The 17,620-nt window shown below is 53.2% G+C and overlaps 1 protein-coding gene across 3 annotated transcripts in view; it reads left to right on the forward strand.

Moving 5' to 3' along the window:
- PAX7 (paired box 7) overlaps positions 1–16,363 on the forward strand; it is a 95,206-nt gene extending 78,843 nt beyond the window's left edge. For all 3 annotated transcript variants that reach the window (XM_090271466.1, XM_090271468.1, XM_090271467.1), the window contains 2 exons: positions 8,904–9,150; positions 16,198–16,363. In XM_090271466.1, coding sequence (XP_090127592.1) covers positions 8,904–9,150; positions 16,198–16,313 — 363 coding nt within the window. In that variant the 3' untranslated portion in view covers positions 16,314–16,363. The remainder of the gene's footprint in view (positions 1–8,903; positions 9,151–16,197) is intronic.
- Positions 16,364–17,620: the final 1,257 nt, after the last annotated feature.

The following is a 17,620-nucleotide window of genomic DNA, read 5'->3' on the forward strand; positions in this document are numbered from 1 at the left end:
GGTGTTAGCGAGCTCACCCGGCTCCTCTGCAAACTCATTAAGGTTTGAAATTGAATTTGGCCTGGGAGAGGGCTGGCCGGGCCCTGCTCCACCCGGCCTAGGCTGGCTCAAGGCCTCCCTGCCCTGCCTTCCTCTGAGAGAGCTGGGCAGGGGCCAGTGGTTGAGGCTGGCAGAGGGCAGCTCCTGAAGACGATGGAAGGTCATGGTCAGAGGTGAGAATACACACAGCCTCAAGACGGCCATGGCACAAAGGTCAGGTATGGCAGCTGGAACCCTCTTAACTGTTTCCTGTCACCCCACAAGAAAATCAGGCAGCTCTAACTTGGGGGGGCGGGTGCATTACTGCAATTGACAACTATACCCACCCAACAAAGAGGCTTTTCTACGGAGCCAGTCCAGTATCTTAGCCAGCCTGCAGGGGAGGATGGTGCCGCACGTGGGGGTGGGACAGGTGCTGAGCTGGCCCCGCAGTGAGGCCTATAGGTAGATACTAAAAAGAGCATTAACTTCGGAGTTACGTCTCTCAAGTTCACATCCTAGCCCCACCTCTTAGTAAATAATTCGCACACTTGGGCAAATTTATTTAGCTTCCCAGGGCCTCAGTTTTCTGATCTCTAATACGGAACAGCCAGTACCCATATTTCGCTGGATCTAAGACAGTTTGAGGCTGGCCCTTACTTGATCTTATCAGAAGATGTCAGCAAAAAGTTGGCATACTGCTCCATCATCATTGCTATCTGGCAGTGATGCTACCTGGCTGCTACCTCAGCCATAGAAAGGCGTTAGGGATGATAAAGTGCATTTGAATTTCAGGAAGATAAAAATACTCATCCTTCTGACAGCTGTGGCAAGGAGTGAATGGCGGTGCTGCCTGCGCATAGTAGGTACTTGGCACATATTAGGTGCTTAATCATGGAAGGCTATGATCTTTTTTTTTTTTTTTTTTTTTTTTTTTGAGCCTTATGATAACTGGGGGCTGTATTATAGAAGAGGAAACTGAAGCTTACTCTTTCCTTCATTCCACTTAAAGGACTTTGCTCCTGAAAGAGGACAAGCAGGGCCTGAGCTATCATGGCCACGAGCCCTTAACGCATTGTGATTTGTGCCAGCTTGTCTGCCCGGGTACCAACAAGGCCTGCCTGCCAACACTCACTCCCTGCCACAGCCAATCTGCATTCATGTCTCCAGCAATTACGGAGGGGGAGCCCCACCCCCTCCACGCCAGGGGGCCAAGAGCCCAGGCCTCCCCATCCTCCTCCTCCTCTCCCAACCTGGGCCTGGTGAGGCAAGGAGGCCCTCTCCCTACCCTTCTGGCCCTCCTGCACCCCCTCCCCTCAGCTCAGCCAATTAGGCCCCTGACACCTGGAGCCGCTGACAAACTGTTTCTGTCACTTGCTTTCTGTCTTCCATTAGGGGCTGCAGAGGAGGGGGAGCGGGAGGGGAGGGGGAGGAGATGGGATCTTTCATGCTTAGTAAGGCCAAATACATTAATTACAAAACGGCCATTTGCCGCGTGAAAGTGTGCTAATTAAATTTATGCAATCATTATCTTTAAATAGTCATATCTTTCCCAGCGATCGGCCCCTTCCTTCTCCAGCCCCGCTGCTGCTCTGAGCAGAGTCGCACTAATCCCGCGCCCGCCATTATCACGCCATCAGGGATGGTCTCTGAGTCCCACGGCGCCCCGCCAGCTCCGGTACCCGCCGGGGGCCGGGAGCCCTCTGACCTGTCCTGGCACGGACACCTTCAGGCTTGGGCCAACCCAGGATCCTCCCAGGAAGGGGAGGGGGCCAAATTCAGGCTCCCTTCAGTGTTTCCAGATATTTCTACGTGTTTCCAGATATTTCTATGTGTTTCCAGATTTTTGGAGATTGACATCTTGTAGACCAAACATTGAAAGTGTGTGTGTGTGAGAGAGGGAGAGAGAGAGAGAGTCTGTAGCTTCTGGGATAACGAGTGGGAAGTCACTTTGTCCAGCTTCTCACTTACAAATAGTCTTTAGCTAAAGTCTCCAGGGACCCTGGGGGTGGGGAGGGGGCTCTGAAATTAACTGAGTTGAGGGCTGGTTGCGAGTATGCCACAAGACTCTCCATTACCCTTCCATTCAAGAAACGGTGCCAGGCCCTGTGCTGGGGATAAACAGATAGATTCATTCATTCATTCACTCAGGCATTCACTCACTCAGCAGATGTTTGTTGGACACCTACTATGTGCTAGGACTAGGACACCAAATCTGCCCCTGGCAGCTCCTGGTTAGATCCAGGGTCAGGGTCTGTCTGTGCCCAGGGCAGAAGGCGGGGCCACAGTAGGGCTGAAAGTTTTCTCTGGGTGAGGTCCAAACCCATGACTTCACAGCCTTTTCTGGCTTAGCCTTTCAGAGTCTCTCCCTCCGCACGCTGGGAGGTTCTTACCAAAGTCTTGGCTGAATCCTTTCTCTGCAGAAATTCCTCTTCAATCGCACACAGCCTGTCTCATGAGTCTTCTCGGGCCTAGCATGTTGAACTCCCACAAGGGAGGAAGAGAATACCTGCTAGAGTGTGGGGTGCAGAGTCCTCTCATGGTCAGAGATGGCAGTCAATGGCCAGGTGCTTACCAAGTGCCCTCTGAGCTTCTGAGGGCCCCAGGCCCTTGGCCACGTCAACTACAGGGGCCAACAAGACCTGCCTATGTGTGAGTACATGTGAAGTACTCACACACACATGTGCAAGCAGTACTCACACTTGATAACCACACACGGGCACACAGACAACATCCACATACTATGTGAACTCACACACATGCACACACAGACTCACAGGCACACATACAAAATTTATATATAGAATATATATGCAATACTCACATGCACATATATGCACACACACACTCTAATCTCTCACATATATGATATTCCCACAGGCACCTACACAGTACACACACACACACACACACACGAGTGAAGAACAACCCAGAGCCATCTGCAGCAATGAAGACCACAACCTGGGCAGGAGTACTGGATTAGAAGTCAGAGGTCAAGGCATTCTTGCCCTGATGCTACCACATACCCCCTAGGAAATTCTGGATGAGCCCTTAAGCCTCAGCTTCCTCATCTGAAAAAATGGGCTAACCATGCTTTGGAGAGTAGTTATAAAGGCGTCAAGGGAAGTGCTCTGGAAACGAAGGTGTTGGTGCTTGTGCGGGAGGACAGCAGGCAGACTGGGAAGAGCCTCCCTGGAAGCTGGGTGGTGACAAATGAGGGAGGGACAGGAGTCTAGGGGCTGAGACTGAGGTTGGGGAGCAGAAGGGAGTTTGCTGGCCATGCCTAGGCATCAGCTCTCCTGGTGGTGGGTGGGAGGCGGCTGTATGAGACGTGGATGTGGAGGGGGTGAAGGGAGAGGGCCGGAGCCGGGAGACGGACGGGAAAGGGGGTGGGAACAGGGAGACCTGCAGGAAATCTTGTTTGGAAGCTCAGAGTCAGCACCCGAAGCCCATTACCGCTGTCCACAGGAGGCAGGGAGAGGGGAGAGCGCTCCGATCCTCTTAGCCGAACTGAGCTGGGGAGAAGGGGAGCGGAGGCGGTGGGCTGCCTGGGTGGGTGATTTCTCGCTCGTACTAATCCCAGCGTGGAGCTGGGGCCAGGCAGCAGAAGGGGCAGGGGGGTGTTCGTGTGATGCGTGTCTGGGTGTCCATTAGGGGCTGGAGGAGGGTGCATACAGGCACAGAGGCTTGCCTTGGTGCACTGGTGAGGATGGCGCTGAGAGGCCGCAGCGCACACAGATGTGTGTGGGGCTTGGCCCACATGTGCATCTGCGAAGCATGTGGATGGCGTGTGGCCTAGCGGTGCGCACGGGGGGGTGTTTTCATGTGCATCATTCTTTGTGTGTTGGTGTTGGCCTGTCTGTGTAACGCTGTGTGCATTCTGGTAGGAGTGTCTGTGTGTATTCTATGGGGGTGTGTGCGCGTGTCTTCGCCCGCCTGGGTGCGGGTGTGCAGTCGGATTCTGTGTGTGTGTAGCAATAATGGTGATCACTGGAGAGCATGGTACTTAAACTTGGCTGCACATTACAGTAAATTGGAACGGGCTTTGAAAATTCTGGGGCCCAGATCCTTCAAATGACAAATCAGAATCTCTAAGGGGCGGCGTCTGGGCATCGGCATTTTTTTTCTTTTGTCCTTGCTTTTCATCAGTTTGAATACTTTTTATTTATCTATTTATTTATTTATGATAGTTGTTCTATTACAGTTGTCCCCTTCCCCCTGTTGCTCCCCTCTGTCCCGCCCCTCCTTTTCTCACAGTCAGTCCCCGCCCTGTTGTTCATGTCCGTGGGTCATTTATACTAGCTCCTTGACTACAGGCATCAGCATTTTGAAAGACTCTTCAAGTGATTCCACTGGGCAGCCAAGGTGAAGAAGCAGTGACTGAATGGACAACCCCTAGAAGCCCAGCCTCGTCCCTCTTCTCCCAGAGAGGGACTCCAGGCCCCAGACCCTTAGGGACTAGGGCAAGTCATAAGCTGGGCTGTCCCAGCCTGAGACAGTTCTTGGCCCAGTAGAGACATATGTCACTCAGTCCAGACAAACGTTGCTTTCCATTCCTGGGGAGCTCTGCCCTTCCTTGCCTCCTCTCTGCAGGCTGCCCGCCAAACATGCCCCCTCTCACCTCTGTGGAAGCCAAGGGGACGAATTAGTCAGAGGACGGGCCAGGGCTGCTATCGGACGTGAGGCCTGGAGATAATCATGCTCCGTGCACCCAGCCAGCAGGCCCTTCTGGAGCCAAGCCTGGGACTGGGAGAGGAGGGGTGGCAGCCGTGAGCCGGGGACCTGCTCATCTGCCATTATTATTTTGTGGTGACACTTTCCCCGAGTGCAAGTCACTGCCCTTCTCTGAACCTCAGTTTCCCCATGTGTGAAATGCAGCAATTCCTCTAAGGTGCCTCCCAGGTCTCATGTGTGTCTTCCTATGTGTTTACATGTACGTGTGTGCACATATGAAATGTGCTGATGAGTTTAAGATAAGTAATGTGTACCTGTGCAGGATTTTCATGCTGGTTTATTGGAGTTTTGATAAAAAGCTATTTGGCCATCCAGACAAGAGGCATTTTTGAGTGGTCTCACCCTCCTGGATTCAGTTGTGTGTCCCCACGGAGGTGCGGCGTGGGCTGCCCTGTGCAGTGTGTGTGTTGTGTAGGTGTGGGAATTCTGGGCCTCACTGGGTATTGACTGGAGACTTCACAGATTCACCATCAGGACCCATGTCCTTTGATGCCATCCCCTCACTACAGATGAGCACATTCAGGCTAGAGGGGGTGTGGCTTGTCCAAGGGACATACACCTGGCTGCCTTTCCGGAGCACAGGCCACAGCTTCTGCATGGAGGCAGAATGATTCTCTGTTCAGAAAGCACCCACTGTGTGCCAGGCCCCATGGGGAAGAAAAGATGAAAACACCATGGTCCCCAACAGGGACCAGTCCCCTGAGTCTGTCCTCAAGCGATCGTTTCTCTCTTGGGCCACGTCCCTTCTCAAACAGGTGGCAGAGGAGGGAGAGAGCTTGCATTTACTGACAACCAGTGGTGTGCCAGGTACCATCTATGTGCATTTATTCACTTAATCCTTATGGGTTGCTACAATGATTATCATCCCTATTATACAGATGAGAAAACTGAGGCTCAGAAATAAATTGCCCAGGGTCACAGCTAGTCAGCAGCAGAGAATGGATGCTCATGCAGACATTCTGGTCCCCAGAGCTGCGGGGAAGCCCCACAGAGCACTGAGTGCCCAGGTGTCCTTGGGGAAGTGGCTGTCTGGTCCTCCTCTGGCATTGTGGGGCGGGGGGGCCTTTCTGACCTGCCTGCTGGCTCAGGGGGTCCTTAGCCTTATTCAAGCCCCAGTCTCATCTCCAGGTCCAGTGTCCTGACCTCATCCGTCTCAGCCCCTGCCCCTCCCTCTCTCTTCTGCTTTCTGCTGAGGCCCCCGCTCACCCACCCTGAACCCTGCCACGGAGCCCCCATGATGGTGATCACCCCTTCTAATTGCAGCCTCGCTCCCAAAGCCACGTTCGGTTATCACAGAGGGTACAGATCTCACAGCTCAGCCTCCTCCGTCCCAGGCCCTGCGGGCCAGCTCAGGAATGGAGGGAATTAATTACATTTCTCCCATCCCCTTCTTTTAAAGTAGGGGAGCGCCAGCAAGTCCCGGGGGAGGGGGCGGTGAGCAGAGGATGTGGAAGGGGGGCTGGCACGGGGCTCCCTCAGCTCCCACCCCCCAAAACCTGCAAGTCTCTCCCCAGCGGCGGAAGGGGGGGGGGGGTTGAGACCAGCCCCTTATTGATTTAGTCTGGTGGAGGCTGGGACTGATTTAGAGCAGAGGGAGAGGAAGGGACTGGGGGCGGGCGGGGGGCCATGGTCGGTTGGGGGGGAGGAAGGGATGGCTGTCACTCAGCCTGACGGACAGCCAGGAGATTTGCCTTCAGATAAAACCTTACAGATGTGGAGGTCGGTATTGATTTTGAGTTAGTAACGGTACCGTACCAAGAAGTAATACATTAGTGAAAGCAAGGTCACAGGGAAAAAAGTAAAACCCACCAGGGAGAGGCCTTAGCATTCTTGAGGGGGGTGGATTACCGCACCAGACCAGGACTTCCTCAAGTTCAAAAGTTTGCAGGCTCCAGACCTCGGCTAGGCCCCTAACGGTGGACAAATGCTTTCTGCTTCTGAGGGGGCAAAAAGGGATTCCGGGGAGTCTGTGGGCCAACCAGAGGCCAGGAGGGTCATGTAGGCCTGCTGGGCACTGTGCAGTGGGGTTGCTGGGAGCCTCTCTCTCTATTCTGTTCATTCTCTCCAGCAGTGCCTGCTGTGGGGAAGGAATGTGCTGGAAGTCAGGGAGACAGACCCGGGTTCAAATCCCAGCCCTGCCACTTACTGGTTGTGTTATCTCAGGGGTGCCTTTTCACTCTCCTATCTGTAGAGCAGGGGTAATAATAGTATGTTTCCCTGAGGAGTCACTGCTTCTATCCCCCACCTCTCTTCAGCTGGGTCCTGTCCCATTTGCTTGGAAGCTGCTGTCCCCAGACACAGGGTTGGATGAAATGGAAGCCCTTTGATGCACAGGCCTCCAGGGACTCTGGGACAGAGTAAGCAGATGCTGTACCTCCCCCATTCACACCTACTCCAGATGTGAATTTGATTTGATGTTCCAGGGCAAATCCCATTGAACAAATCCCATTACAGTAAGAGCTCCCTGGGCCTGAGCTGATTTGGAGCTATCTGGTATCAGTCCAGGGTCCAAGGCCTCCTGAGCCACTGGGCACCAGGCAAGCCCCTCTGGCAAAGGATTCTGGGAGGCCTTGCAGCGCTCAGGTTTTCGCTCACACCACTGGCTTTCTTGTTATTCTTGAAACTTGCTGGGCCTGTGCCTATCTCCGGGCCTTTGCACTTGCTGATTCCTCTGCCTGGAAAGCTGGCTGCTACATCTTCTCTTGGCTGCTTCCTTTGGATCTTGATAGCACCTCTTTTGGGGAGGTCTTGCTTGACTGACTCTGGGAAGATGTGGGGGGGTGGTGGTAAAGGACAAAAAAGCAGTATCCCCAGGGCTGAGGGGAGTGTGTTGAGAGCATTGACGGAAGTGTCATGGGGGAGGGACCCCTGCCAGTAGCTGCCCAGGAAACAAACGGGCTGGTCCCTGGAGGAAGAACTTCTAAAGGGGTCACATGCCTAAAACTCACCTTTGAGAGTCAGTCTTCGCATTAACCAGTCAAGCGAGCAGGGTCCAGCCAATGGGACCTGCTGTGAGATCTGGAGAAGCCCCAGCCCTTCATGGGCCTCAGTTTTGTCATCTGAGAAATGGGCCTCCTAGCTCTGTCCCACATGTCTTGGGAGGGCTCTGGATCAGGAGACTCACACGAGTGAGTCGTGGCTAAGAGGGAGGCAGGGAAGGAGGCGGGGAAGGAGAGGATTAGAGGAGCGGAGACTGCCAATTCCCGAACACTTACCTTGAGCCAGGCCGGGTGCAGAGCCCTTTCCACGCTCTTCTCAGCCTCCAGCCACACTCTGAGGTCCTTCATCATCTCTTTCCCTCAGGATGGGGTGGTCCCGGAAGGTAAGGGACACCCTGAGGCTGCACAGCTGGGAAGTGGAGGCACTCTGTGCCTGTCCCTGGCCTGAGGATGTCGATCCTGGCCATGCCCTGGTGTCTATGTGTCTATGGCAGGGACAAGTCAAAAGTGAGAAGGCAACCATTTTCAGAAGATGTCAGCCACATGGTCGTTGCGCAGCTGCCCACAGCCCCCTGCCTCCCAGGAGGTGGTGGTGGGGGGCTAAGAAATCAGGACACAGCCACATGCCCAGCATGGGTGGCAGCGGCACTCTGTAGCGTGGCGTTGGCAGACTGTCAGCACACCTGACCCCTCCTGGCACTGTGGCCTCCCTCCCACAGGGGTGGCATTACCAGAAAGAAGGTTACCAGGGCCCTGGGCCCTGCAGGTCAGATGAACAAAGATCTGCCTCCCAACCCTCCAGAAGCCTTCCTGGGCCACCTGGCCAACGGGGTGCCCTCCTCTGTGCTCTCACAGCCCCCCTGAACTGCCTCTGTAACAACCCTCACTGTCGCTAGGTGCCCCATCTGATAAGAGAGACATAATTAGCTAGTTTGTTCATTTGATCGTGCGTGCACTTAGGCAGGCATTCATTCCGCCAGGCCTGGAGCTACAGAGGTGAACAGGCCCCACCTCCCCCCAGAGCCCTCAGCGGAGGAAGCCTCCATGGGTCAGGACCTAACCAGGAGAAACCACTAACCATCTTACCCACAAGGGCAAGCAAACGGGTCAACTGAAGATCCTGATACCGCAGGGCCAGCACGCATTTGCATCTGCGGGTCCGTCAAGCCCGACCCCTGCCGCCCGGCCGACACGGATGGTCTCTCCCCACAGGTGATGAGCATTCTGAGCAACCCCAGCGCGGTGCCGCCACAGCCGCAGGCCGACTTCTCCATCTCCCCACTGCACGGCAGCCTGGACTCGGCCCCCTCCATCTCGGCCAGCTGCAGCCAGCGGGCGGACTCCATCAAGCCGGGGGACAGCCTGCCCACCTCCCAGTCCTACTGCCCACCCACCTACAGCACCACCGGCTACAGCGTGGACCCTGTGGCTGGCTACCAGTACGGCCAGTACGGCCAGAGTGAGTGCCCAGAGCCCCGGCCCCTGCGTATTCATAAAGAGCTATAAGGTGGTGGTGGGGTGGGGGTTCCCATTTCACAGACAAGGAAATTGAGGTCCAGAAAGGAGGAACAGCTCTTCTAAGATGATATTGAGCTGGGCCCCTGCACTCACGCTGCTGTTGCCATAGAGAGAAGCCATCCCATAGAAATACAGGATGGACAAAAGTAGGTTTACAGTTCATATGGAAAAAGTCACGCAGGTTATGATTATTACAGTAGCTTGATGAATGCAAAAGAATGTTACTCACAACCATGAATCTAGTTTTTCCCACCCCTGTATAATATGAGCTGCAAGAGTCATTTAAAATGTCCAAGGAGCCACATGGTAGTTTATTTTATTTACTTTATTATTTTTTTAATCCTCACCCAAGGATATGTCTATTGATTAAAGAGAGAGGGAGAGAGATAACCATCAATGTGAGAGAGAAACATCAGTTGGTTGCCTTCCCATATGTGCCCTGACCTGACTGGGGAATCAAACCCACCACCTTCTGGTGTACAGGACAACACTCTTAATTCGCTGAGCCACCTGGCCAGGGCTAAGAAGCCGTATTTTAAAACATGAGAAGTAACAGCAAAATTATTTTCACTAATTTATTTTATTTAACCCACTCTATTTAAAAGGTGATCATTTCAACATGTAATCCATATAAAATTATTAACGAGATGTTTTACATTCTTTTCTTCATTCCGCACCTTTGAAATCATCCCATTTTCATTCAGACACGAGTGCTCATTGGAACTGCTTGATCTGCATTAAAATTTCATGAAACTTACAACCGAGAAAGTCGTAGGTTTACATATCCAGGTTGTTCCAAAGACACTGAAAGGTTTCCCACCCACTAAATTAAACCAAATTTGAATTTTTACATTTAAGTTAGGTAAAGTTAAATCAAAATGTAAAATGCGGTTCCTCAGTCGCGCCAGCCACATTTCAGGTGCTCCTAGCCGCCGTGGCTGGCGGCTGCCGTGTGGAAGAGTTTGGTGTTGGAGATTCTGCCCCTTTTTGTTCCCCGGCCATGAGGGACTGTTGTATTTTGAGCTCCCTCCTATCCCCCATCCTCAGCCTTGGTACCCCAAAGTTTTGAGCTGGTCTTACTTGCCCAGCCACTTGTCATCCCCTCAGCACTTTGCCTGGAGGTGGGACTGCACATCCTCAGGCCAAAAGCTGCAAAAGGCGGGCCCAGCCCCAGCCTCCAGCTGCTGGACGGGGCAGCAGCAGGGCAGGCCAAGAGGGCACAGGTTGCCGAGGTCACTGGCTGCTCCTCCTGCCCCATCTCCTGGCAAAGGCCTCACCTGCTGGTGTCAAACTAATCAGAAGGGCGTGTGGCGAGAGGGTGAGACCTCCCAGCCCAAGGATGTCCTCACACGCACCCCCACCCTTGCGACAGCCCTGGCCCGGCCTCACTGACCTCTGCTTCCTGTTCCCCACACCAGCCCATTCCTCCTCATATGACCTTGGCCTCCATGGCTAAATGAGGGCCAGCTGTGCTGGCTTCCACAGCCCAGCTGTGTTCATGGCTCCCTCCTGTATGTGCATGTTTGAATATGATATATGTGCACACCTGTATAAGCATGAGTGTGAATATGTGTTTTGGATGTGTTACAATTCATGTGTGTATATTTGTCAGTATTCCAGCATACAAGTATTCACACATTCTTGTGCATAGGTGAGTATGTGTATGTGGGTGTGAATGTAAGTGGTACATGTGGGCATAGTGCCTATGGCTATTCACATACATGTCAGTTTAAAAGAGCATACCGTGCTCACATGGTATACATATGGGGCCATGAACACACCTGTGCACTTTTGGTCATGCACGTGTGTGGCAATAATACATGTGTGTGTTTTTAAATGTACATTGAGGTGTGTACATGTGGTCATGTCTGTATGTGCCTGTGGGTTTGACATGTTCTATGCATATTATGTGGGCATGTATGATAAATGTGTGTAGATATATGTGTGAGTGCAAGTATATGTAACTTCATGTGTATACATGTGCTTGAGTGTGTCTCTATTGGAAGGATGCGTGTGGACATGTAGATGTGTGTAAATATGGGTTCATGTATATGTGAGTGTCTACATAGGTGCGGCTTTGTGCTCCTGGGTATAGTTATGCATCCAGCCTTGTTGTCTGTGTGTATAACTGCGTGTGAATGTGTGTGCATGGGGAGCAAGCGTGGCGGGGATATAGCGTATGCATGTATGTTTGAGAGTAGGGTGCACACATGGGCATGGGTGTGTTTCCAGAGGAGCCAAGGGCGACCCCTGCCCCAGCCCATGTGCCCGGGCACAGAGCGGGACACATATGCTCTTGATAAAGAGTTTAGAGCCCCGGCCTGGGGCAGGCGTTAGTCACAGCCGGAGCCCCCATGCCCGACTCCAGGGGCGCCTGCCCAACTCGGAAATAAAATTAACCCCAGAGTCAGCACGGGGGTGGCGAGGAAGGGGGGGGATCAAAAGGGAAAGGGCCCAGGAGGCGAGAAAGGAGTGTTTGTTCCCCTTCTGCTCCTGGAAGCTGGCCTGAGCATATCCTCCAACCCCTCTCCCTCCGCCCACTCCCCTCCTGCTCCACCCCTCCTGCCCTGGCTCCTCCTCCTGACTGGGAGCCCCTCCTGGGTCACATTCTCCAGCCCAACCCAGAGGGAATCCAAGCACAAGACCCCACCCCACAAAGGCTCCAGGGTCAGGCTGGGAGGGGCCGGAGGAAGAGTCTGCCCCTCTTGCACGGTGGGAGTGGGCAAGGCGCCCTGCTTCTCTGAGCCTCAGTTTTGCCATCTATGAAATGGGGTCTGGGGTAGACTCAGTCTTCTGAAAATGTTTCCATTGTAGCATCTCCCTCACCTTTGACATCCTGGGACACTGAGGGATGCCTTGTGTTCCCACTGACCTGCCCCATGTTCATGGGCAACGGAATCCACCTATGACTGGGCTCCCACAGTCCACGAGCAAAACTCACGTGTCCCAAACTGCCTATGTATGCCCGGGTCCAGCCTATCATCTGCTTACATCTGTCCTGTGCATGAGTTTTAGCCAACTAGGCATTGAGTGAAATGCACGTTCCTCATTTCATATGATTCTCAAAAACCCCACCCAAGGTAGATGTTATTTGTCCTCAGGTTACAGACACAAAAGCTCAGACTCAGAGAGGCTAGGAACTTCCCTAAGGCCATACGGTAGGTGAATAGGGGACTCCAGGTCTTCTAACTTTGACCCAGTTCTCTTTGGCCAAACCACAAACTCGTGTAAGACGCCTAATAATGATACACACCTAGACCCACCTGTGTGTGGATTAACATTCACAACTTCACGCCCACCTGCGCTGCACAGAGACAAACACGCAGAGATAAGTTTCTGTGTGAGTTTTCATGAATATGTGTATGGGCATGGCTTTGAGGTATAAATATACAAAAAATCTGTGTGTACAAAGAAAAACATGACTGTTTATTGAGCATCTACTGTGGGCCTGACGTTCCATCCTCATGGCCGTCCTGTATAGGCATTCCCAGTGGACAGATGAGGAAATGGGTCTAAGAGAGGCTGTTTGCTCGAGGGCACATAGGCTGTATCTGTGTGCACACAACCCCACCTATTGCCCTGCCCCTGAGAATCTCCCCTTCAGGTGTGCATGGCATGTAGACACAAGCCAGAGTCTTAAAGAGCAGATGTGCCTCCTCTCCCTGGGCTTGCACCTTCCCAGGGATACCTTCCTTTCCTGCCCCTGGCCGGTGTCTGTCCATCTGTCTTTCTCTCTTGTCCCTGGAGGTGGTAGGGGGACAGGGACAGGGCACACAGCAGATTAATATGGCCCTGGTGTTCCCAGAGGCCAGGGCCATACTAATGATGGGGCTGATAGAACGCAGAAGTGTGAAAAGAATTTTAATAGATCTGACAACTCTAATAAGAATTTGTGTCTAGAAGGGTCCTCCTCTGGGGCCATGGGCTGACAAGATGCTGATGGCTGAGATTTGTTTACTGGTTGGCATCACAGCCGCCTCTCCTGCCAACTCCCGATTAATCTAATTTGAGATGTTTAGAGCCCCAGCGTGGGTGCGAGGCAAAGAAGGGGAGGCTTGGAGAGACAGAGGGACAGGGCAGGCCGTTGACAGAGGCCATAATGAGAAATGCCACAGCCCTGCCCTCGCCAACCCAAGGCTGGTCCCCAGGGAGAGACAAGCTCTGCGGGGTTGTGGGTGCCTTTGAAGTTGGCTAGGTTGTCAGTAAAGTTTGGCTCCTTGCTCACCTTGGCAAGGCTTGGTGAAGCTCCTACTCTGTGCTGGCCATGGCTGGTAACTGGGAGAAGCTAAAGAGGAGGTGGCAGAGTGATCAGAGGTGGAAGCAGGACAAACTCAGGCTCTGCCATCTCACGTCTGTTGCGTGACCCTGAGCCAGCAAATCTTTCAGTGCCTCAGTTTCCGCCTCTGTAAAATGGAAACAGCTGTACCTAAAGCCTGGGGCTGTTGAAAGAACTCAGTGAGGTCATATCCGCCTGGCACATAGTAGGTGCTCATATGTGAGAGGTCTCACTTTGCTGTTCTCATCACTGTTATTCAAAGCCAGACCTTCCCTCCCCAGCCAGAAGAAGAGCTGGAGAGGTTGGCATCAGAGGTTGTTGTGACGTGGAATAAGGAGGGGTAGGCAGAGCCTTTGGTGACTCAAGAAACATCAATGGACTTGGCCATGCGCCCTTGAAAAGTCTCTTACATTTCCTGGGATGGAAAATGAGGCCGATGCAGGATCTGGGGTGTGCCTCATACACTCTAAAGTGCTGTGCACATACCTGGGGTTATTCTATAGGAGGCAGCCGGGTGAAGTCATGGGGGTGGTTAGGAACTGGCATCCGACTGCCGAAGTTTGAATCCTGGCTGCACAACTTCTGAGTCACATGATCTTCCAAATTATGCCAACTCTCAGGGAAGAGCCTCAGTTTCCTCATCTGTGAAACAGGAACAGTAATACTACCAGCCTCAGAGGGTTGTGGTGAGAGAACACATGTAAACTGCTTAGGACAGGAGCAAGCTCTCAGTAAAGGTTAGCTCCTCCTCCTCCTGTTCCCATTGTGACTCTGAAAATTAGACTTCCTCCGCATAGGGTGGGCCCTGGAGCCCAGCCAAGACTGGCTTCAAGTAGCAGAGACCCTGTGGCCAGAGTAACAGCGTTCCCTGAGGCTACAGAGGGGAGGTTCTCCCACACCCACCCAGAGTAAGGGGCTGACCCAGGCAGGGCAAGGTGGGCAGCCACCACCTCTGCCTGACCAGCTGGGAGTGGAAAGGCTGAGTGACCTCAGGGGCAATCCCGTGACTCAGGCCAGAGCATTTGCACATTCTTGAGGAATCCAGGGGCCCACGGCTTGAGCCCTCTGCCCAGCCCCTTAAAGCACATTATCTTATTTGATCCTCTTAACAGCCTTCGAGGAGGGTAGAACTTGTTCTTTCAATTGGCTAGGTCAGGAAACGGGTCTAGAATGGCGTTTGCCCAGTGCCACGTGAACAGGAGGGAGTTGGGACTCCATTTTGCCCTATTCGCCATTCCTTCTTGTCCCATCGAAGGTCACACCTGATTATTAAATTCCAGTGCCAGGGGCCTGTGTCTGCTGAGCTCGCTGTGTGCCAGGCACAGTGCTAACTAACCACTTTATATACAGTTTCCACTTTCATTCTCGCAACAACACTTCAGCCTAGACGCTCTTATTATCCCCATATTACAGACAAGGAAACTGAGGCTTGGCTAAGCGAAATGGGATGCTCGAAATTACACACTCAAAGTTGGCAGGCACAGGATTTGAACCTAGATCATTTGAACCCCAAGGCAATATGGCCTCCTGTAGCTCAATTGTTGGGCCTTGCCCTCTGGCCCTCCTGGCTCCACCCACCTACCCTGGGCAGGAGCCCTCAGCTTCGGGGAGGCATGTAGAGCGTTACAGGGTCCCTCAGTGGGCAGGTGACAAAGTGGGTGTTGGGCGCAGCCTTGTGATCCCTAGTGCAACACTGTCCATCTTCCTCTTGCCTCTGGATTTGAGAGATCCCAGGGGGTTGGATCGGCCACAGCTGTGACTCTGGCTTAAGAAGTAGCATCTGTGTGCCTCAGGAGGCCTTGGTCACATGCCAGTCAAATCATTTGGTCAGGGCTGATTTTTGCTGTAGCCTCAGGCAGGTGCAATTAATACAGTCAAGACAACATGTGCACATGCTGGCCCAGTGGTCATACCTGTGCACGCATGTACTCTGACATAGGTACATGGCTTATACCTGCACATGCATAAGCATTCCCACAATTCTACTCATGCAGGTGTACACAACTCACCCATATCTGTGCACACATGCTGTGCAAGTATTGCTCATGTATGAACATTCATGTTCATGCCCATTGCTACCTCACCAAGATTCTTATTTCAACTCTACACACACACACACACACACACACACAAGTATATACCCTCAAACTCTCATCTCTTTCCCCTGGGTGACCAAAACTGACAAAGCCGAAGGTCTCAGCTTCCTACATATCAAGGCCCTGGTTCCTCTCTGCATGGGCCCCTCAGCCCACCTGCAAAAGCTGCTTTGAGTGTTGAGGAAGGGGTCTTGCTTTGCCTCCTCCATAAACTGGGTTCAGAGTGCAGAGAAGACAGAAAGACCTTGCCTTCGTTACTACCAGGGCTCCATGGGGTATGTACAGAAAGACGGATCAGCTGTCAATTAACAATGTGGCTATCCTCTGGATTCCCCCTGCAGAACCCGTGAGAGAACTGAGGTTTTGTGATAATGATGATGATGGTGTAAATATTTGCTGAATGATTGGAGAGAGGTGAGAAGAAAGAGCTTTAGGACGAGATGGACAGATGGATGGATGAACACACTGATGTACAGATAAGTGAATGGATGATGGATGTATGGATAAATGGATGGATGGATATGTGGGTGGATGGTTTGATGGCTATAGGACAGATAGAAGAATAGCAAAGAGAACTTTAATTTCTAAGACTTTCTTTCTTTTCCTTTCCCCCCAGCTGCTGTTGATTACCTGGCCAAAAACGTGAGCCTCTCCACACAGCGTCGCATGAAGCTCGGGGAGCACTCCGCGGTGCTGGGACTCCTGCCGGTGGAAACGGGCCAGGCCTACTAGGGCCCCTGGGGCGACTTGCCCCACCCAAGTCCCCGCTCAACCCTGACTGATCCCTGAACCTCCGAGCCTCAGTCCCCTCGTGGGCCTGGGGTCCCCGGAAGCCAGGAAAGGAGCCCATTCCCTTCTTATAGCCAGCCCTCTGGAGGTGTCCAGCCAGTCCATCATTCACCTGTGGCTTGGGACCTGGAGTGACCCCCCACCTTGGAGTCTGCCCCCGTACTTGCTCCCTAGGAGGGTTTCTGGTCAGCCCACAGGCCTCTCCCAGTCAAATCCAGTCACAGCCTCTGCCGTCTCAGGCACAGAGATCAAAGCTCACCCTCAATAGAGCACCATGAGTACCCAAAGGAGGGTGGTGTTTGGTGAGGTCCTGGAGCCCTTTGGACTCCAGTGGGTCCCCTGGCCAGAGGCAGGGAGGAGCTCACAGGCCAATCTCAGCTGGGAGTGCTGGGAGCCAGTCCCTCCAGGTGGCTCTCGCCAGGGCCAACACCACAGCCCATTCCTCCTCTGGAGGCTGTGACTCCCGCAGAAAGGGATCCTGGCCCTGGGGCTTTCCCAGGAAAATCACCCAGGAATTCTGAGAATTTCCGGACCCTCCCCACACACCTTTATTGGGTGTAGGGGGGAATTTAGTCCAGGTGGGGGACTGAGAAAACCAGGAAGAGACTTGGCCAGGGGGCGGGGCCATGTGGGGGTAGGGTTTGTCAACCGTAGAGCAGCCCAAGATTCAAGGGCCCAATAAGGCATCCAGAAGCAGCCGGCTCTTATACTGAAGCCCAAGTGTCATCTTCGCCCACCCTGTGTGGGGCCTGGGGAGCCCACAAGACCCTCAGTTTTCACATTCACTGGATCAGATGGGAGGGGTAAGGCATCAAGTCTTGAGGACCCACAAGTGAAGAGGCATGGGGCAGACTCAGAAGAGGGTTTGTAACTGGGGTCCCTCTGCCCACGGGCAGCAAACCTTTGTTGCTAGGGCTTCAGCTCTGTGCAGCTTTGATTTCTCACAAAGGTTCCACAGAGGCCTGAGCCCATCCCCTCCCTGCTCAATGCTCTAGGAAGGGGGCCTCCCTCTGCCAGGGAGTCCATTCAAGCTTCCGGAGGTGCAGAGAACTTCCCTTGGAGCTTGGAGCTCTAGAAACGGGTTCTTGGACCAACAGGGACTGCTTGCCCCACGGTCAAGACCACCGATTCCCCTTGGCATTGGGGGGGAAGGGGACATGTCCCTGTCCCACCCCGAGTGGCATCTTTCAGTGTCGATTCGCTCTCGGTCAAGAGGCCTCTGTCTGCTGACCCCGCACAGCTGTGCAGGG

The sequence above is a fragment of the Furipterus horrens genome, unplaced genomic scaffold, assembly GCF_987537825.1.
Source record: "Furipterus horrens unplaced genomic scaffold, mFurHor1.1.pri manual_scaffold_3, whole genome shotgun sequence".
Lineage (NCBI taxonomy): Eukaryota > Metazoa > Chordata > Mammalia > Chiroptera > Furipteridae > Furipterus > Furipterus horrens.